The sequence below is a fragment of the Camelus bactrianus genome, chromosome 1, assembly GCF_048773025.1.
Source record: "Camelus bactrianus isolate YW-2024 breed Bactrian camel chromosome 1, ASM4877302v1, whole genome shotgun sequence".
NCBI lineage: Eukaryota > Metazoa > Chordata > Mammalia > Artiodactyla > Camelidae > Camelus > Camelus bactrianus.
Window position 1 is genome coordinate 69,241,716 of NC_133539.1, and position 21,205 is coordinate 69,262,920.

The 21,205-nt window shown below is 39.3% G+C and overlaps 2 protein-coding genes and 5 non-coding genes across 12 annotated transcripts; 1 reads left to right on the top strand and 6 right to left on the bottom strand.

The window, feature by feature from the left end:
- Positions 1–925: 925 nt before the first annotated feature.
- Positions 926–13,252, top strand: RFC4 (replication factor C subunit 4). Of its 3 annotated transcripts, none has more exons than XM_045519765.2 (12): positions 926–1,181; positions 1,671–1,814; positions 2,439–2,581; positions 4,102–4,180; positions 7,011–7,090; positions 8,933–9,052; positions 10,500–10,643; positions 10,840–10,960; positions 11,650–11,775; positions 12,750–12,830; positions 12,908–13,024; positions 13,105–13,252. In XM_045519765.2, exons 2-12 carry the CDS (start codon positions 1,794–1,796, stop codon positions 13,198–13,200), a joined length of 1,128 nt encoding a protein of 375 aa, XP_045375721.1. In that variant the 5' UTR covers positions 926–1,181; positions 1,671–1,793; the 3' UTR covers positions 13,201–13,252. The 3 variants fall into 3 exon arrangements, with proteins under 3 accessions (XP_045375721.1, XP_045375720.1, XP_010957514.1); XM_045519764.2 differs by having other exon boundaries at positions 1,763–1,814; XM_010959212.3 differs by lacking the exon at positions 1,671–1,814 and having other exon boundaries at positions 927–1,181.
- Positions 13,247–19,525, bottom strand: EIF4A2 (eukaryotic translation initiation factor 4A2). 4 transcript variants are annotated; one of them, XR_006726463.2, is made up of 12 exons: positions 19,413–19,518; positions 18,548–18,596; positions 18,327–18,459; positions 17,903–18,042; positions 16,967–17,135; positions 16,771–16,880; positions 16,384–16,527; positions 15,935–16,072; positions 15,599–15,688; positions 15,296–15,375; positions 14,733–14,843; positions 13,890–14,029 (listed from the first exon to the last, which is right to left on the bottom strand). XR_006726463.2 is itself a non-coding variant. In XM_010959215.3 (11 exons), exons 1-11 carry the CDS (start codon positions 19,439–19,441, stop codon positions 13,885–13,887), a joined length of 1,224 nt encoding a protein of 407 aa, XP_010957517.1. In that variant the 5' UTR covers positions 19,442–19,525; the 3' UTR covers positions 13,247–13,884. The 4 variants fall into 4 exon arrangements, 2 of the variants coding, with proteins under 2 accessions (XP_010957517.1, XP_010957516.1); XR_006726464.2 differs by having other exon boundaries at positions 13,908–14,029; positions 14,737–14,843; XM_010959215.3 differs by lacking the exon at positions 14,733–14,843 and having other exon boundaries at positions 13,247–14,029; positions 18,548–18,593; positions 19,413–19,525.
- LOC123618138 (small nucleolar RNA SNORA4) lies at positions 15,435–15,574 on the bottom strand. Its single transcript, XR_006726543.1, has one exon. It is a non-coding gene; the product is annotated as a small nucleolar RNA SNORA4 (small nucleolar RNA).
- On the bottom strand, positions 15,757–15,887 carry LOC123618144 (small nucleolar RNA SNORA63). Its single transcript, XR_006726548.1, has one exon. It is a non-coding gene; the product is annotated as a small nucleolar RNA SNORA63 (small nucleolar RNA).
- LOC123618140 (small nucleolar RNA SNORA81) lies at positions 16,158–16,335 on the bottom strand. Its single transcript, XR_006726545.1, has one exon. It is a non-coding gene; the product is annotated as a small nucleolar RNA SNORA81 (small nucleolar RNA).
- LOC123618145 (small nucleolar RNA SNORA63) lies at positions 16,598–16,724 on the bottom strand. Its single transcript, XR_006726549.1, has one exon. It is a non-coding gene; the product is annotated as a small nucleolar RNA SNORA63 (small nucleolar RNA).
- On the bottom strand, positions 18,144–18,212 carry LOC123618141 (small nucleolar RNA SNORD2). The gene has a single exon (XR_006726546.1). It is a non-coding gene; the product is annotated as a small nucleolar RNA SNORD2 (small nucleolar RNA).
- Positions 19,526–21,205: the final 1,680 nt, after the last annotated feature.

Sequence of the window (21,205 nt, forward strand, 5' to 3'; positions counted from 1 at the left end):
AACCTTGCGGGTTACGGTAATTAGTAAAGGCCTGCAGTTAAGGTAATATTTCAAAAGGGTCCGATTTCAAAAACATTTAGGAAAAATCCAGAGCTTAGACAAATGCATAAAGTTAAAAAGGGTGGCCTCGAACACTTGCCTAGAGCACACACTGCGTGCACCCTGGTCGCAGTAAACATTATCAATCATTTAACTTTAATTGAGCGTCTGCGCCACCAGATTTCTGGTCAGGGCTCTGGGATGAGCTGACCATAGCTGCACGGCAAGATCCTCCCTCTTACCGACGGGCAGACACAAATAGAGGTATAAGCGATATGCACCCAAAAGGGCAAAGAAAGGCATCTTCAGAGATCGCTGCCCTTGAAGCGCACACGGTTTACTCCGCGACAACGAATGGGAAGGGAGAGGACAGGGATCTTCAGCGCGCCCTCTTCTGGCGAAGGACAAACGCCTCCCCCGTCATTTGGGGGGTGAAGCAGGTTGCAAGCCAAATTGTGTCACCGCAAAAATGCCGGTGACCCCCCCCCCCACCATGGCTGCCAATGAATTAACAGTACGGTACAGGTTCTACAGACTCGTACCTACAAAGAGAGAGGACCTCCGGGATCCGAGGCCCTTACGAACCCTCCCCCTCCCGAGTGAGCACCCGTCTAGCCCTTCCCGCTCCGGTCGGCTGAACGCGCCGGTCTGCGGCCCCAGCGTCTCTTCGGGGACGGCCGCGCTCAAGTTCCCTGGCCCTGCAGCATCCGGTCGGAGGGATGCACGGGGACAGAGTGATCCGCAGTGGTTCCTATCCAGTGTCTACATCCCTAAAATGCCGTATCTCGTTTGCTTAAATACCACGGAATAGGAAGAACCGGCTCCCTTAAGGTGGGGCGCTCTGGGCACCGGAAATGACGTGTGACGTACTGCGTATTCCCGCCCTCCCCTGCGCCCGCCGTTCGGTGGCGGGAAAGTGGGGCCTGTACTGACGGGGGAGACAATCTTAAGTGTCCTCGGTCGGCGGCTCGGGGCCTGATATTTTCATCTTGGGGGACCGAGCTGAAACTTCGAGACCTCCTCGCCCTTCCCCTGTCCCGGAAACCCCAGGAACGAGCCGGCGGCGTCTTCGTTCCGGAGACGAGTGACTGAAAGGCCCAGGCAGTGCCCCGGGAACACGCACGGGGAGCCGGGGAGAACAGGTGACCGGCCGGAGACATTGCGGGGGTCGCCTTCGCCTTCTCTTCTCCCTGTGATATTTTCCATTGCCGTCGAAGCGCACACAGGGGCTGGACCAGCGCTCCGGTCTCGCCGCCTTCTACGCATTGCGCACCCCTTCGTGTAACGGTGGCTCAGCGCAGCATCTCTCAGAGCCCTGCTTTGGGCGGTGTTACTTTTTGGCAGCCTCTGGCGGGGATGGAGTAATCCAATAACGTTAAAAACCTTATTATTATTATTATTATTTTTAATAAGTTTGCACTAAACCTTTAGTGTTTACAGATACTAACAACTTATTTGATTTATTGATTATATACGCATATGCCAACCACAGAACTGTTGTTTACACAATTCTTTCATTTAACTCAGTTGCCTTACGAATAGGCCTTAGCTTATTTTACAGAAGGGGAAACTGAGTCTCATACGTGGTAATACAGTCACCAACTCTTAACGGCACGTCTATCATGTACCAGTCACTGCTCTAGGCACTGGGAATACAGCAGTGAAGGAAAATATAATTGCCACTAATGCTGGGAATTTTCAGACAAGCTCTCTCCTAAAACAGCCTTCTACTGCCTGGAAGAATGTTCACCTGAATGTTAGTCCTTATCTTCTGGGTGAGATTTTGTGTGAATTTTTAAAACTCGCTTTTCTGCATTGTTTTGATTTCTTCAAATGAACGTGCTATCAGAAAAAAAAAAAGCTGTTTCCAATTTAACGGGAGTTCCCTCCCCTCCTCGTCAAAAGAGCTTCTGAAGGCAGTCATGGGCTCCGCCAGTAAAATAGATCCTTGAGTGGAGCTCTAGGCCCAAGAGAAGTGGATGTTCTCATTAGTGGTCCCAGTACTCCTAATTGCTGAGTCCATTCCAGGGTCTGAGCTAGAGTGAGGCCCATGACTAAACTGGAAGAGACTATCAAGACCCATGTACACTTTGGCCATTAATGCTATCATATTTATCAAAAAGTTTGGAACTCAAAAATTTTTCTGATGTGAGATTTATCTTTGTTCTATAACTCCCTCACTATAAATAGATTTTAAATTCCTTGAGCACTTTGGCCTCTTTTATGTCCCTCTAGCCCTCAGTACAATGCACGCAGAGGATGCCAGGTCATGGGGTGATGTCCTTTATTTAGTAAAGATTTATTGAGTATCTTTGCACAAGGTTAAGTGTGCTTTCAGGCTTTACCTCCTCATAATGGTTTCAAAAGAACTTTTCCTTTTCTGTCTTGCACCTGGTCAGGGTGAAGTAACCATGCAGGCATTTCTAAAAGGCACATCTATCAGCACTAAACCACCATTGACCAAGGATCGAGGAGCAGCTGCCACTGCCAGAAGTAGTGGAGAGAACAAGAAAGCCAAACCTGTTCCATGGGTGGAAAAATAGTAAGAATGTTTTGGTTATGTTGAAATAGTTAATAAATTACCTCTCTGACAGGTTTTGATCACTTTTTTTTTTAAACTTAAGAGGGGGATGATTTACTCATTTAGATGTTGTCCTTGAAAATCACCCAATTATATAAGTCATGGAACCTTGGAACTGAAATGTACCTTAAAATAATCTAGTTGAATTCTCTTAACTTATAGATGGACTACAGCCTTCTCTGTAACTCAGGAGTGCGGTTTTAGGGGCTGGGATACAGCAGTAAAGAGAACAAAATTTCTATAAAATGACTATAAGCTCTTGGTCAGGAGTTCTACTTAAGTTCAGATCTATTCTTTTCATTACTCATAGCTGTAAATTGTTGAGTTTTTGCTTGTTTATACATTTTTGGCAAAAACAACATCTTACGTGGCACTGAAATTTCAGCTAAGTGAAATAATAAGCAGTTGTAACTGTTGGTGTATCCTGAGTTATTGCCAAAGGATTGCAGATTACTACTAAGCCGTATAAGGCCCTCACAAATGTTTGGCGCAAACAGTACTTTTACAAGTGGGAAATTTCACAAAAATCTAGACTCCTTCAATTAAAGAAGTTATACAAGGAGAAAATTTAGATTTTCAGCCTTTCAGGAAATTAGGCAGCACTAGATGCAGTTTCTCGCCTGACTACGCTTAGATGGACTTGAGTACTGCTTCCCGTATTGGAAAGGTCATATGTTCTTCACCACAGTCCTACTAGTGTCTCTTGCCTTACACTCTGCATTCATCACTCTTTTTATCTGCCTAGCCCTTGCAAGTATTTGAATATGAAACCCTGATTTATAATCTACACTGGTTTTCCTAGATAACATTGTCTGACATAAAATCCCTGCCTAGCATTGTCCTGATTAATTAGAAAAGTATAAATCAAAGCAAAGCTTTTGATTAGGTAGCTAAGCATAGAGCTTTATCTTAGGGTTGGGAGTATAACTTAGTTTAGCATTATTTGTTAATGATGTAAGACAAAAATTATTATACTCCCTATTGGTTAAACTTGTTATTTTGTTAACCCTCCATGAACTGAACAGATGTGCATTTTTTTGTCCAGTTAGGTGATAGAGGAAATTGGTATTAACCAATTAACAACATAGTAACATATGTAACTATATTAATCAAAATTGTTACCTATCCTGAGGTTCCTAAATAGGTATCCCTTTTTAGCTTAGGTACATATTGTCAAATTCTAGGCAAGTGTTCACTTTACATTTTTAACCAGTTGGCATTTGTGATGTTACAAAATAAAATCCTTTTGCATAATTTTTGTAAGTATCATAGATGCAAACAGTGCATCTGAAAGAGTGAAAAATTAATTCCTTCAGTATATATTTGTCTAAAGTAAATACAAATGGGGTTTCTACCTGCTTCCAATTATGAAAGTTTCTTATTTCATTACTGATGTAAGAGAATTGTCTTTGGTATTTTAGTGAAGAGAGAGACTTCTGTGGCTACTATAATACACAAAAACTTTTCTCTTCCCCCCCCAGTCGCCCAAAATGTGTGGATGAAGTTGCTTTCCAGGAAGAAGTGGTTGCAGTGCTGAAAAAGTCTTTAGAAGGAGCTGATGTGAGTAGCAGATTTAAAACTTAATTTATTCACTCTCTTTTTTTTTTATAGCCTCCTGCCTCCTTTAAATACAATTCTGTATGTACAGTAAGCCCTTGATAACTTTATACAGTGGAGGATTAGTTCAACAAATATTTGCTGAGCATCTCTTCTGTCCTATGGCATTGTTATAGAGTACTCAAGTGGAGCCCATTGAGCAAGACAGGCTGGATCTCTTTGCTCATTAGCTTTTATTTTGGTGGGGAGAGACAGAATAAATATGTAAGCAAAATAAATAAGAGAATTATAGATAATGATAGGTACTATGAGGAAGAGTCAAAGAGTCTTTGAAAGTATAATTGCTCACCTAATTTTAGGATTTGGTTTGAACTACAATACAAAAAAAAAATTGAGCATTTAATTCTGCTTATAGCATTATGTCTCCTGCTGTGATATGTAGGATAAAATGTCCTTGAGTGACTTACATTTTAGATTAACTCAAAGATAAGATAAACCCGTATGAAGAATTAGAAATTTAAAATTGTATGTGATCAAGTGCCTTAGGAGCTTAGTGGAGGAGCAGAAACAGTTGCAGATGGAAGTGGGAAGTGGGTGTTTGCTTTATTCCCAAGATTTTCTTCCCTCAACCTGGCTGCTTTGAATTAGAGGTTCTTTGGTTTTTGCTGCCATTGTTCTCTTCCTGAGGTTACATAGTAACAGTATATATTTTGAAAGAAGCTATATTATATAAAACTTACAAAACTATTGAAAATCTTTTTCTTTACCAGTATCTGTTTTGATTTGATCCAGATACCTTTCAGTTTTATATTAGTATACAATTTAAATTGCATAATAATATTTATAAAGATTGCAGGACATGATGTGTTTTAAAAGGTGAAAGATTTAGATGATCTGAAGAGAAACCAGAGTTTGACGATGTATTTTAATTGCGAGTATTCTCAACTCTTCAGGCAAATGTAGTGGGATTATGATCCACTTACTGAGTTTAATTTATGAGGCTGAATTAAGAACTTTCTTCTTTAACCAGTTGTTTAATAATTTGTGTTTCTTTTCAGGCTTAAGTTTTTTAAAACTTGAAGTAAATTTTTTAACTCTAAAGAGTAAAGGAAAATAATTCATTCCTTGATTTACTTTAAAAGTTTTGAAGTAGAATTATAATGAGACATGTTTTCAGAAATCAATTTTTAGGACTAATATTCTACATACAGTTCTTGAATGCACCATATATATTATTTAATAATTTTACTGTGTTTTAAAGTATTTAAGTTATTGTATGTAGTAATTACATGGATGAATCATTACAACTACTGAGGTATGCATGGATCAAAATAATGGTTTTAAAAATGAGGTGTTTTTGTTTTTAAATGGTGAATCTCATAGTTTGTATCTTAAGCTGTATGTTACCAGTGTAACAGTAATATATTTATATGTTAGTTTATTTATTTGGCATATGCTGAGTACCGCAGGAGATGCTGAGACTATAGATGTGAATAGAACAAATAAGGTTCTTGACCTTCTTAAGCTTACCCTCTAGTGAGGTAGATAGGTATTTTACAGTTAAACCCAATCACTAAATAAATAATGATAAATAATTGTAAATTATGTCAAGTCCAACAAAGACTGACAGGAGAATGACAGCAGAGACCCTCTTTAGATTGGGATCACAGAGGGCTTCCGACTTGTAATGCGGTAGAAGTTGCCAAACAGAAAAAAGGAGTCAGACCTCAGCTCATGGGAGACAGCATGTGTATAGGCCAGAAAGTGCTTAGCGGTTGGAGACCATTGTAAGTTGGAACTTAGAAGGTGAGAGAGGTGGCGAGCAGATGATGGACATCCTTATAGGTTATGGTAAGCTGGTTGATTTTTTTATATGTCTGTTTTTGTTTTTCTAAGAATATGAAGCTAGTGAATAGTTTGAAGTAGCAAGCAGAATGGCATCTGATTTCGTTGAAAATTAATGGATGGGAAGGGGGAGGGTTAGACAAGAGTGGAAGCAAATAAACTGTATTGCTTAGTTTTCTATGTGCTGAGATTTCCATACGTGAAAGGACATACTGAAGAGTTTAATATATTTGTTAATCAGTAGCACAGAGCAGTTGCCTGTTTGATAGCAGCCAAGCCACCTTAAAAGAAGGTAACTAGTTATTTAATCTTATCCTTTCTTCCACTGATGAAATCTTGCTGATACAGGCGGGCATCCTTACAGGATACATAATCATGATGTGGAGCTCTGCCAGGCACTTAATAGATGCATGGGTTTGGGGTTTTTTGTTTTGTTTTGTTTTGTTTTTGTTGTTGTTGTTTTTTAATGTTTCTGTTCTTGGAACTTCAGCCTATGCAAAGCCCTAATAGGCCTTTTTCAATTCTTTGTCCTCAGTATTGGCCAAATCCAACTGCTCCTTTGGTCTGTGTCCCCTTTGAAGCAGCTGACATCTTTACAAAGTATAAAATCTTGCCCAGTCCTAAACGAAGGTGTGGGATAGGGAACTGACAGAAGCCTGGGATTCTCTTCAGAAATAAGAGGTTTTTAATTCCAGCTTTGAAAACCCCACCAAAGTATTAGATGAGGTATAGAACAATCAAATATAAATTCAGTCTAAGATATTAATTAGAAAGACATTTTGGGGAAAAGTAATAGTATTATGTGAAAGAGCAGGATTTAGTGCTGTTATTACTATGATACCAGTTATATTAAGAAATCTTTGTATTCAGATATATATGCCCTCTCTATTAGGGAAGTCATTGCAGTCTTCCATAACATTTTTGATCATCATTTTCACTTGTTTGTGTCAGAATTCAATTTTAAAGAAATAAAATTTAACTTCTACAGCTCCCTAATCTCTTGTTTTATGGGCCACCTGGAACTGGAAAAACATCCACTATTTTGGCAGCAGCTAGAGAACTCTTTGGGTAAGTTGAAATCTCTCCCTTTTTCCCTCTTTTTAAAGACCTGACACTGAAAATTTCTGGTACTGCTTTTCTTTCTCTAAAACTTTGTGTTTGGTTACTCCATGAGGTTGTTGAGTTTACTTTTACTTCTGAATTTTTAAATAATCCAGTAACCTATTTCCAGTTTCTCCCCTCCAGTAAATTAGCTTGCCTATATCTTTTGAACATTTATTCTGAACCTTGTTCAAATGTTTGAATGTACCACAACGCAAGGAGCCTTGTCATTTTTTTCATCACTTTAACTCTTTCATTATGATTTTGGAACCCAGAGGAGCCAAACTATCTCCTGTCACACTGATAGTTTTATCACTTTCCTAATGATCATGTTCACATCTGGGTCATAGAATTTCCTGCGTTTGAGGCTACTGACGTGCACCACCCCTTCTTGAGTTCTTCTTACTCTGGACTACCCAGGGCCTGCCTGGAGTGGCTGGGCCAGCTCCTTGCCCTCAAGCATCCTGAGTATAAGCAAAGTGTGTGGTAGTTGATGTAGTATGATTCCAGGTACAGCAGAAAATCTCTGTGAGCCACCTTCTTAGAGCCTTCCTCTAGATTAACTATCTCGGCTTTATGTCAGCCCATGTCTGATATCCATGCAACATACACCAACATAACAAAGGCTATCTTTAATTTAGCAAGAATTTTTATATCAGGCATATGGCCTAGGGGTACATCTGAAATCCTATACATGAAAATAATTAGATGCCTCTGAAACCACCAATTATGTAAGGATAATTAGTTCTGTTGAAATGTGAAGGAAGACAAAAGGGGAAGCTGCTCTGAACCTAGTATTTTATTTATTATTAATTTGATAGCAACTTTTGTTTCTCAAGAAAATCTTAAAAGAGCTTTTTTGATTATTCTGCAACTTAATCAGTTAGATTTGTTCTGAACTAGCTTTAGCAATGTAGTCATAGTGAAACTGTTAAGTATAGTTATTCTAGAAGAGGTCAGTCCAAATTGTATAATTTGTAAAATATTCTTTTTAAAATGTTTGTCTTGTAGAACTAAAAGAACTTATTTTAATTATAAATTAAATAGTATATGTGGTTTTAAAATACCAAATACATGTCCAGAGATTTCTAAATGTTTATGCGCATAGAAAAATGCTTAGGATGTCATGCTGTTTAGGAAAAATAAAGACTAAATCCCAACTTTTGGTTTTTGTCTATTTAAAAAAAATGTATGTAGAAAAATAACTGGAAGGAAGTTTTTGAAACAGTGGTTTGGCAGGGTAAACCAGTTGTTTTTATTTTCTTTTATTTTCCCACAGAGCTACTTTTAATCTTCTTTTTTTTAAACTAACTTAAAAAACCGTCCATGTTTTAGTCCAGTAATTTTCCTTATAGCAAGTTACTTTATGAAAATAATTCAAAATATGCTATGTTGCAGCATTATTTGAAATTGCAGCATATTTAAAACTACCTAAATGTCTTAACAATAGAAGGATGCTAAATAAATTAAGTAAATGACGGTATAGTCATAGATTGGAAAGTCATGTGGCCATTATTTACAGTGGTTATCATGACATGGCAAGATGTTTGATACAATCCAAACTGGAAAATTGATTTAAATTTTAACATGTTATGTGATATAATCTTTTTTTTTTAATGCATGGGAAAAAGAAGTTAACTGAATGCATTTGAAAAAGAGAAAATACAGAAATAATTATGTGCCTTCTATCCATATTGTTTACTAGGTGTATTTTAAACTACTGAAATATGTACAAATGTTAAAATATGGTTTAAACTTGGGTTACATACATGCTCTATGATGTTTCACATTTGTTTCGTTTTCACATAGGCCTGAACTTTTTCGATTGAGAGTTCTTGAGTTAAATGCATCTGATGAACGTGGAATACAAGTAGTTAGAGAGAAAGTGAAGAATTTTGCCCAGTTAACTGTGTCAGGAAGTCGTTCAGAGTAAGTAAGCTCATCTTCCCTTCTCTATATCATGTCATTGTATTTGTTTAAAATACATGTTTCTGTCAAATTTCTAACTCCTTTTTTATGTAAGATCATATTTTCTTCTAAACTACTTAAACCTAGAAAAACCTAGAAATGACCTTTCCATTATAATAACTAATTTTAGGTTGTTTAGCTGTCAAAGTTTTTAATCAATATTTTGTCTAAGGAGTATTTATTAATCAAATGTGATGGTTTGTGGTACATTCGTAATAAAAATCCTTATTTTTGCCATTGTGTTATTAAAAGAAGATCTGTCATATACCTTAAGATTCAGTGTATATTTCATAATTAGGGTGACCATATATGTCCTTGTCCAAACTGGGATACTTTTAGAATGAAAGAGAAGATATTATTAATAATTAAAATAGGACATCCTGAGTTCAACGGGGATGTTTAGTCAACTACTTACACTCCTTAGGTGGCAAAGTTTCAAGATTAAATTTTTGGTACCTGGCATATATTTAAATTTTTATCAGAGCACACTTAAGAATTTGTAGAAAGTGAATGATTCAATTTTTGATATCTACCTTGGACTGACAGTATATATAAATCATATACAATAAGGGATTTAGATGAAGAACAAATAACTCTTACAACTCAATAATAAAAAGACAACCCAATTTATAAATGGGCAAAGGATCTGAATAGACATTACCCAAGGAAGATATACAAATGACCAATAAGCACATCGAAACGTGCTCATCAACATCATGAAAATAGACATGACAATAGAGAAATGCAAATCGAAAACCATGGTAAGATACCACTTTAAACCCACTAGGATGGCTACAATCAAAAAGACAACAAGTATTAGCAAGGATGTGGAGAAATTAGAACCCTTGTACATCGCTATTTGGAATGTAAAATGGTGCAGCCACTTTGAAAACAGTTTGGCAGTTCCTCTAAAAGTTAAACATAACTACCATATGACCCAGCAATTCCAGTCCTAGAATATATACTGACAGGAAATGAAAACACATATACATGTGTACAAATGTTCATTGTAGCATTATTCATAATAGTCAGAACACGGAAACAACCCAATAAACATCAACTGAGGAATAGACAAATGAAAGGTAGTATATGCCATACTATTTGTCAGTAAAAAGGAATAATATACTACAGTGTGGATGAACCTTGAAAACCATTATGTTAAGTGAAAGAAACCAGTCAAAAAAGACATGTTGACAACATATGATTTCATTCATATGAAGTATCCAGAAGAGGCAAATCTGTGGAAATAGGCAGTAGAGGTTCCTGATTGCCTATGATTGGGAACGTTGGGAGAGGAGAGAAATGGCTCCTCATGGGCACAGAGTTTCCTTTTGGGGTGATGGGAATGTTTTCAAATTGGGTTGTGGTGATATGTGAATTATAACTCCTGTGTGTGTCTCTAAATCAGTGGGAAGCCATGTCCTCCTTTTAAGATTGTTATTCTGGATGAAGCAGATTCTATGACCTCTGCTGCTCAGGCAGCTTTAAGACGTACCATGGAGAAAGAGTCTAAAACCACCCGATTCTGTCTCATCTGTAACTATGTCAGTCGGTATGTATATTGCCCTAAAAATAGATGCTAGGCAGCCTTATTTTGATAGCCCCAAATAGGGAGAGAAAAAAATTTTAATGTTTTAAGCCTCCATTAGTTTTTCCTCCATCAAATCTTAATTTGTTTTTGATAAAAATGAGTTATTTGGGGGAGATTCTTCTTCAGACATTGACTTGTTTTTTCCAATGTTTTACAGAATAATTGAACCGCTGACCTCTAGATGTTCTAAATTCCGCTTCAAACCTCTGTCAGATAAAATTCAACAGCAGCGACTACTAGACATCGCTGATAAAGAACATGTCAAAATTAGCAATGAGGTAATTACTAGTTGTTTAACCATTATTGTAATTTCTAATTCCTTTGATGAATGCCTGTGAAGAAGCCTTGAAAGAATCAGATGTGTATTGCTACAATTTCTGATGCCAATTCTTCAGGCAAAGTTAAGGTAAATGAGCAACAGTTGGAATGTCTAGAATTGCAGGTTCAGCCTTCCTTTCTGTTGCTATTAGAAGTTTATTTTCTGTATTTCAGGATCCCAAAGCTAGGGCAGATTTAGTACATATAATGCAAATTCTGCAACAACAAATCTCTGCATAATGACAAGATACTCCACTTGTCATTATTAACAAATACTCTTAAGAACTAATTTGGTATGATGAAATTCTGGTACACTGATAGAATATATAGGCTCCTTAGTCACTAACAGAATTTAACCATAATTTTCATTTTCTTTGCTATATGTAATCAAGAAAATAGGATGAAAAGTATGGAATTTCTCTTTTCTCTGCAAATTTCTTTCAGAGGCCAAGAGCTCTCTATCCTTCTTTGGGTGATGCTGTCTCCATGAATTCTGCCACTATAGAACTGATAATCTTCTCAAAAATGGAAAGACTTTGTTTTTCCCCCCACTAACTCTTGGCTAAAAACAGTTTTTTACTTTTTTTTTTAATTAAAGTCAGCCTTAATTGGCCAAAATAGGTTAAAAAACAACTTTTTTTCTCTTCAGGGAATAGCTTATCTTGTTAAAGTGTCAGAAGGAGACTTAAGAAAAGCTATTACATTTCTTCAGAGTGCTACTCGATTAACCGGTGGAAAGGAAGTCACAGAAAAGGTGATCACAGATATTGCTGGGGTAAGAGCACTGCATGTTCTGTAATTTTTAGTTGGCTTGTGACTTTTACAAAATTTTATTTCAGCATATGCATATATATATACACACACACAGAATGCTTATTATGTGCTGTCTTAAGTCTGTTCAGGCTGTTGTAACAAAATGTCATAGGCTGAGTGACTTAAAAATATCACAGTTCTAGAGGCTGGAAGTCCAAGATAAGGGTGTCCACATATTGTCTGTTGAGGATACACTTCCTAGTTCAGTAAACTAGTTCATCCATGGCTTTCACCTCCCTGCATCCTCCTGTGGCAAAAGGGAGCTCTCTGACCCTTTATATAAAGGGCACTAGTCCTATTCACAAGGGTCCACTCTCATGACCTGTAATCACCTCCTGAAGGCTCACCTCTAAAATACCATCAATAGTGATTTTTAACATGAATTTTGGGAATTCATGTATTGGGGGAATATAAACACTTAGTCTGTATAGCATGTGCCAAATACTATGCTAGGGACAGTGTAATAAGGGAATAACCTGAGAGTATTATGCTTCAGGCAGGGATGGGAGTTAAAATCACTAAAGGAATTCTCTTGTACCATGCCCTTGTCTGGATGCTCCCCTCAGGGTCACTGCCACTTCCAATCAGTATCTTGTTAGTGGCATCTTGGTGAAAGGGAACTCCTCACCCACTGACTAGCGGGCTCAAATTGGAGAATGTTTAACACGTTGATCACAACTGTCACCCAGTGGCAGTTGTTTTCCTCAAGGAGAGCTTATTTCAGGTCCAAGTTTGTAAATCACCTTTTTGGATCCCAAATATGAGCGTTAACACTTAAAAAGCTGACCCTTTTCCAGTTCCTTGCCTTCCCAACTCTGCATGGATTCAGCATCAGCTAACAGTTCCATGCTACAGGCCATGTGCCACTTCATTGAGCATGGAACAGAAGAGAGTGGATGGGCACAAGCTTGGTTGGCAGAAACTGTTATCTTTCAGGTAATACCAGCAAAGACAATTGATGGAGTATTTGCTGCGTGTCAGAGTGGCTCTTTTGACAAACTAGAAGCTGTAGTAAAGGTAAAGTGACTTTACTAATTTGGGGGAAGGGAAAATTAAAACACAATCATACCAAAATCAAGTTTTTGTTGTTACAGGACTTGATAGATGAGGGTCATGCAGCAACTCAGCTTGTAAATCAACTTCATGATGTGGTTGTAGAAAATGATCACCTTTCTGATAAACAGAAGTCTATTATTACAGAGAAGCTTGCTGTAAGTAGCTTTTTCTGCATTTCAGCAAGATCAACATACTGAAAGAAAGTTTTATTTACTAACCTTTCATTTTATTATAGGAAGTAGACAAATGTTTAGCAGACGGTGCTGATGAATATCTGCAACTGATCAGCCTTTCTGCTACCGTGATGCAGCAATTAACTCAGAATTGTTAAACCATGTGTTTTGTAAAATGATTTTTAATAAAATGACCAAAGCACCTTTAAAGTGAATATACAATTTATTTAACATTCAAACTTCATTAAGACATGTGCAATATGGCAATTTTACTGGGGTTTAACCCTACCTAGGATGATTGCTTGCTGGGGCTTTAGCAACAGGGTCCAGTTCACACTTAGCACTAATTAAATACTTTATTGAATAAATACAATACCAAACAAAATGCATTCAAATGCTTTCTAAAAAAATCAATTTTAAAGGCCTTTCTATTCAGGCTAATGACAAACACAATAAAGGCAGATATGCTAGTTTAACATAATTGGCTGATTTTATACAGCACTTATATCTTTTAGTCCACAAGTATATTATTAAATGATAGAGAACATCTAATACAACCATTTCTACAGAACTAGGAAATAAATTTCTAAGAAAGAAAGATTTTACAGACCCCATCTTTTATACCCAACCCCAACAGTCTAACTCTAAAGAGGATAAAGCCAATGACTTTCCTCACAAGAGCTCACGACTAATGTCGCTTTGCTATCAAAATCTGTATTTCTGATCCGTTATGAGCATTGAGACAAGATTCAAATATTCCCAAAGAAAGAAGCACAATGCACGTTGTGATCGCCTATTCAGCAACAGCGAGCACTGCATTCAAAACTATCTCATCCCAGGAATTAAATAAGGTCTGCCACATTCATTGGCATTTCCTCCACTGTAGTATTGTAGAAAGTCTCAATGTCACGAAGAATCCTCTTGTCTTCTTCAGTAACAAAGTTTATAGCCACACCTTTCCTCCCAAATCGACCCCCTCTGCCAATTCTGCGTAAGAAAAAGAAACCAACAATTAGAATATATTATTTCTCACATGCTGCATGAACTAATGAACATGATGATCCACTTGTTAACCATCAGCTGCTGTTTACTTATCAAGGTTATAATTCGTGCGTGCTTCTAATTGGAGCACTAGCTGCTAATCAATATCTAGAGAAAAAAATCTTCCTTTCCAGTTAGTGCCAGAAGGATTCAATCAAGGCTTGTCTGGCTGCAAAATGAGATTTTATCAGGTGTCTTGAGCATTATTTTTTTTTTAAAGTAGATGACAGTATTGTTTGGGATAGCGAATTTAAAGCCCATACCAAAGTGGGCCAGCCAAGAGCAGATGTCAGCCTGGGACAGATGTAAAACACCAGGGATAAAACAAAAAGAAGTTATGTAATCCATTTCGACGCATTTCTGGAACTGTAAACACAAATGGTGCAAGGTTAACTATTGTCTAAAAATTACAACTTTTTTCAGTGGGAAAACAAGTATTTGGTATGGTGACCTGATCACTGCCTTTTTTGCTCAGTTTCACACGTTATAACTCAAGTTACTCAAACGTGTTTACCTCCAAAACAGCTTTCTAACCTTCCTGACAAACCAGACAATACAAACCACCTAGTAAGCTAATATACAGAATGCCTTGGCTGGAGCATCTTAAAATATCAAATAATCATGACAAAAGAAAAACAAATATAAATACCGACTCGCTCTTTATTCAAACAGTGTGCTGTTTCGCTTATGATTCCACGTCCTAAATTACGTCAACGCCGTTTCTGAGCGCCATCTCGTCATCAACTGCTGCTATCGACTCCTGTATTTTTTAAAAAGTCTTTTTTTACATCATATAACAAAGTACAATTCCAATTTATTTAGGGATAAAGCCACTATAGCTAAACCAGGGACTGCTCAAATTGCTACCAGACGACACCAAGAAAATCCCAGCTAGAGGAATCACCGAGAAAGCACATGGACACGAGCATCAGTAAAAAATTAAGCTCAAAAATAAGCTAAGACCAACAGATTTAAAACAACCTGATCTGTATGTCTGGAGTCCACAATCTGGGCAACATTCACAACTGTTTTCCCACTCTGTATGAGCAATCTTCCCAAGGATAATTTACTTACACCCTACCAAGAAGTTACTTTGTCTTTCCTACTCGATTCCCTGATTTGAGGTTACCTTTCAGGCAAATCAGTCAGTAGAAAAGCAAAATACGAATTTTATCAATATAGTAGTTGTAAGTCAAGGTACCATCTACTCACCTGTGAATATAGTTTTCACGATTGGTAGGTAGATCATAGTTTATAACCAATGACACTTGTTGCACATCAATTCCACGAGCCTGAAATACAATGGGGTATGATGTTCAAATTCTAATTTTAAAAAACTAGACAATTATGTAATGTAGGCCACAAAATAGTAATGGACTATACTAAATGGTATAGCCCACTGTGGAGTGTGGTCTTTTCTTTATTCTCCCAAATAGCCCTAAGTTGGTAAAGGTTATTTAAAAACCTTCCCCCAATACAAACTTTTGGTAGATTACAAAGAGCAGTAAGATTTACCAACAAGTCAGTAGTGATCAGAACACGGCTTGACCCTGATCGGAATTCCCTCATGATAACATCTCTTTCCTTCTGGTCCATGTCACCATGCTGCAAATTAACAAACCTTAAATTATTATCATGATTTAATTCACATCAAATCAAAATATTTTATCAACATGTATGAGACCAAGCGTCCCTGGCTGCTACAGGAGTAAAGCAGACAGGTATAGTTAAGAAACAACTTTATTTTGAGCAGGGGGAACGACAACACAGCACTTACAGCTATATTGTAGTCTAAATCCTGCTTTAATGAAGAGACTTCAATTATCATTACTAGGTTAGACCATCTCTTACCAGAGCAGAAACTGTGAAGTCCCTGGCATGCATTTTCTCAGTAAGCCAGTCCACCTTGCGCCTTGTATTGAGAAAAATAACAGCCTGTGTAATCGTCAGAGTCTCATACAAGTCACAAAGTGTATCCAACTTCCATTCCTACAGCATTTCAAAGAGAAAGTTTAAGTCATTAAAATCATCGTTTCTAACTTCCATTCGTTAGAATTTCATTGTTAGATTAAAGATATATTGCACCAAATCTTAAGACAAAGGACACTGGACATTAAGAAAGAGGTCCACCCCAGTCTTTACAATCTAGTGCAGTTACTCTTCTTCTTGTGTGTACTCTGCTAGCATTATTACAAAAACCAAGATGTGATCCTAGTTTCTATAATTTTAGCACAGTGCTTATACAAGAAGGTAAAACAAAACCTGGCTACATTTTTATGTTTAATAATTAGACAAATTACCTCTCTCTCAACATTAATATAAAACTGTTTGATTCCTTCAAGGGTCAACTCTTCCTTTTTCACCAGAATTCGAATTGGATCTCTCATGAATTTTTTGGTCACTTCCAACACATCCGTTGGCATCGTGGCAGAAAGCAACACAACCTTAAAAACAGTGATTCTGTTGTCACACATCACACAAATAATTAGCACAACTTTCACAATAAGAAAAACAATGTTTGAGACCAAGCGTCTCTGTTTTGGCATGGAATTGTGCTAGACAGAGATAGTTATGCATCAATTACTTTAAGCAGGGGGAACGACAATAGAACACTTCAGTTGTATTGTAACAGTACCTGCATTAAACCTAACCTCCAGCTATAGAAGAGTAAGTGCAATCAAGCTCACCTGAATACTTGTATTTAATTTTTGGAAAATCTCATAGATTTGATCCTTAAACCCTCGGCTCAACATTTCATCTGCTTCATCCAAAACAAACATTTTGATCCATTTTGGAGCTGTTAAAAATAAAACCATATTATCATCTCTAGATTCTCAGGCATGCTATTTATAATATGAAAACCAAACTATACTCAATACTTACAAAGATATCTTCTGTTTAACATATCAAACACTCTCCCTGGCGTACCAACAACAATATGTGGTGCTTCAGCCTGCAGTTTTTGCATCTCATTTCGAACATTGGTTCCACCAATGCAGGCATGACAAGTTGCTCCCATATAGTCTCCAAGTGCCAGAATTACCTTTTGGATCTGAAAGCCAAAAGCCTTAATTATCATCCAATAGAACTACAGGCTTTTGTGACTAAACTTCCAAAGCAAAATGGCAAATATCTGGTCTGCAAACAAGCTTTTATGCATGCACACCACTTAACTACTTCCAAGCTTAAAATGCAGACCCATCTAACTGCCTCAAGATAAACTTCACTGAAAATGTCCTGTGCCTTGTCAAACTTGGAATTCTGCTGCCCCAGCTACCAACTAGGTTAAAGAATGAAACATTTCCTACATTTTTCACTGCGTAGGAAGGTGTAAATAGCAAAACAAGCTTCTCAACTGCAGTTAGAACAGTTAATGTTCTTTTTCTGCAGGGTACTGCGACTTGTATCTTGACCTTAATAAAGCCTACAGGTTTATTAGCAAGATTTACTTCAAAGCCAATACAGCAGTGAGCTTTGAAAACACAGCATGCAACAGATGCGTAACAAACTACTGAGACAGTCAAATAACATGTCACTGCAGTTTTCATGTTGCACAACTGCATTCAAACTTAAAAATGGGAACGGACCTATCCACCCTGAGCAGAAACCTTCAGTTTGTCAATCTGTTACACAACCCTGCAAACCATACCTGAACACCCAGTTCCTGTTTAACTTTCATCAAAATCTCCCTGCATGCACGGACAGTTAAAAGGAGGGCTCTGTAGGACCAATTTATACTAAGCTTTAAATTCTTCACAGTTGTGAAACCTGAAACCTATGCAACACGCAAGCAGTTTTTTTCAACTACACTATCAATACCTGTTGAGCCAGTTCTCTGGTGGGGGCCAATACTAGTGCTTGGGTCTCCTTGAACTCAATCTCCAACTGTTGCAGGATGGAAATAGCAAATGTGGCTGTCTTGCCAGTACCTGACTGAGCTTGAGCAATCACATCATACCCTAAAAAAAGTAGGATACATATTTACCGATCCCACATCAAACCGTCACTTCTAGTTCACACCATGTATTCCATTTGGAACATGAATTATGCCCAAATAATCAAGTGATCAGCAATGAGTATTCTCTTCATTTCAGGTCAGTCCCGAAAGATGATTGCCATCATTTCACTTTGAGGAATACAAATAGGTGCTAGTCCCCCAGAAGATAAGTATTTTCCCTTTTATGGTCCAGCTGTACGCAGAACAGTGAATTCGATTTCAAAAAGTGCCTACGAATTCTTTTACCTTTAATACACGGAATAATAGCTCTCTGCTGAATAGCTGATGGCTTCTCAAAACCATAAGCATAAATGCCCCGAAGAAGAGACTCCTTTAAATTCATATCGTCAAAGTTATCAACAATTTCATTCCAGTTGCTCTGAAAGTTTAAAAAAAAAAAAAAAAAGAATAAATGGGATGAACCAACCCACCTTTCAATAATTTCCAATTCTACACACATTTCTTACCTCGATGACACCATCGGGGTCCATTCCCTCTGGGCCGCCATGTTCTCTGCTGACAAAAATACTACAGTTAGGGAACATGTCTTCTCCAATCCCCCGTAAACTGCACATTAAGGGGATGTGCCCTTCCATTACCTGTCTCATCAGGTCGCCTCCCACGCACGTGTACACTTGCCAAAGAGGCTGATGCTGCGGGGCACACAATGTACTGCGCGCCTGCCCCAAGCTTAAGAACTCGGGACTCCAGGAAAGGCCCCACGGAAGCGGGCCCTCCCCCCCAGGCCCGAGCGCCAGGCTCTCCCCTCCCGGAGCCCGACCGTCTCGCGAGAGCTCCACGCGCCGAGCTCCGCCCCTAACACTGCGCAAGCCGGGGTGATTGACGCAGGCCGAGGCCTGCCGAGGGCCATGCCAACGGTTCGCCGGGACCCCGTTGCCGGCGCAGCCCCACCCGGCCTCTGGCCGCAGCGACTGGGCGCCGCTGCCGTCCTACCCCCATCCCACCTACATGTAGTCCAGCACTCCAACTCCCGCCCTTGGCCGCGAATAAAGCCTTAGGCCCCAGTTTCATGAACCGAATGCGGGCTGCGCCACGGTTTCAACTAAAAGCCGGGCTCGGCAGGGCAGGGGCCGCTATTTTCAAGCGCCTCTGGGAAAACACACCTTTCACTACCTCGTTTCCTACCCTTATCTCGTCTCCCCACAGTCCCAACCCTACCCATTATGGAAGCTTCTCGAAGAACACAGGGGTACTGTGCCCCAAGGCAACGCCTATGAACCCGGGGTTCCCTGCCTCCTCGCCAGTATCCCAGTCTCCCCCGCCATCCTACAACCTTTGCTACAGAATACCGCCACCAAGAAAGCCCCATACCTGTTATAATCCGCGGAGCCACCAGACATGATCCGAAGAGCCACTCAGCGCCCGACTGAAAAGACAGCCGGGCCGCACCACCCGTTTTTTATAGGCTCGCGGCCGGAACCCGTTTTCTGCGGAGGAATTTCCCCGTCGGTCTTTGGCCTGCCACAAAATTGTGATCCTGGGGTCCTTATCTCAGAAAATATCCTAAGCAAAGCGGCGGGAAAACCCAAGTTTGGTTACCTGTCGATATTACAGGCTGCCTGTACATCCCAGAACCCTGGGGGAAGGTTGGAACTCTTTGCTCTGCCGCGGAAGAATATTGCAGCAAGAAGTAGGCAGACTGCGTTCCCCGCCCGCCCTGCTCCTACGGGGTTTCCACGTCCCTGAAGCAGAGGCGGCCGGGGCGCCGGGCCGGACCGGGAGGCGGAAGGCTGGGGCGCGCCGGGAGCTGGGCCGCCCCGGCTTCCCTGCGGGCAAGTGTGCCGAGCTCGCCGTGACCCCGGGTGCTCGGTGCCGGAGGGGCTGGCACGTCCACGCTCTGCCCTGGAGGGGAATCGTGTTATTCCGCCTGTTCCCACGCTACTTAAGGAGAAGGAGCCGCCTGGCCTTTGGCCCGAGCGTTTAACATCCATTCAGACCTTAAAAGTGTGAAACTCCTGCTTGGGAAAATGTCGGCCACCCAGCACGTCCCAGAAGAGCCGGTTTACCGTACGCTGCGCAGGGCGAGAAGCAATGTGTAGTGTCCTTGGCAGATGTCTCCGGAGTAGCCAACTCTATTCTCATGTTGCTTCTGGTCTTCTCTCGCTCTCCTAAAAATAATGCTAATTTTAACGGGTGTAAGAAATGCCTGATAAAAATCATTAATTTTTGCAAACAGGGGTAGTTTTCCTATTAAGCAGAACTTTAAATGGATGCTTCCGCCGCCTTAGGCTAGATAGGTTTCGGATCTGGTCATTTTTTTTCCCAAAAGGCTTTTTTTTTGAGTTTTAATTGCTTATACAGAATGAATGTTGATTTATTGAAATTGAGCGGAATACAACCCAAGCCTTGCTGCTTAAATAAACTGCATGATTCTTAAAGCTCCAGAGCTTTTCAACAGGAGCCATAACCCAAGCCGTTAATAAAATATGCATATATGTTTAGTCGTTTAACTTTAAAATACAGTTCTGCCCACACTGCAAGATATCACGAATACTCAGGAAAACATTTTCTCGTAGATTCAGACGACCAACCTAACGCCTGATAGCTGGAAAAAAATGACTCAATTTTCTGTATTTGTATATTGTACTTGATACGATATTTGGTTCTAAATACTACATGTATTTTTTTCCAGAAAATCATTTACTTATTTGAAAATTGTTGTCATGCTGGGATCTGTGATAAAAACTAAGACCAAGATGACAAAGCGGACTTGGCCCTCAGTCTAGTGATGCTGCACCTTGTCCAACCCCCCATAGTGTTCAAATCCAGATCTGGGGTGATGCCAGACGTCTTCTGAGAATAGAAGTCAGAGATCCTTATTGTCTCATCCAAAACCTACTAAGAATCTCCTGGCATCCAAGAAGCTGAAGAAAATACTAATTCAGAAAAAGTGGCCAACAATTTTGTCTCACTTAAGTCTATCGGGTGAAATCAATCAACAATTAACGCCTAATTGTAGAATGTTTTCTTTAGGTTTAGGACTACTGTTACCTGGAGGATTTCCAGAGTCTTTTAACAGGAAATAATCAAGGGCTAAACTCTGGTTTAGGTTACAACTGCTGAAGGGTTTTCAAGGTAAGAAGGCTTCCTAATCCAAAATTGAG

Coding starts and splice junctions, on each gene's coding strand:
- RFC4 (XM_045519765.2), top strand. CDS start 1,794: ATGTTAGTCCTTATCTTCTGG. Junction 2,582..4,101: donor GTTCCATGGGTGGAAAAATA/GTAAGAATGTTT, acceptor TTCCCCCCCCAG/TCGCCCAAAATGTGTGGATG. Junction 7,091..8,932: donor GCAGCTAGAGAACTCTTTGG/GTAAGTTGAAAT, acceptor GTTTTCACATAG/GCCTGAACTTTTTCGATTGA.
- EIF4A2 (XM_010959214.3), bottom strand. CDS start 19,441: ATGTCTGGTGGCTCCGCGGATTATAACAG. Junction 16,881..16,966: donor GTTAAACAGAAGATATCTTT/GTAAGTATTGAG, acceptor TATTTTTAACAG/CTCCAAAATGGATCAAAATG. Junction 14,030..15,295: donor CGTGAAAACTATATTCACAG/GTGAGTAGATGG, acceptor TTTCTTACGCAG/AATTGGCAGAGGGGGTCGAT.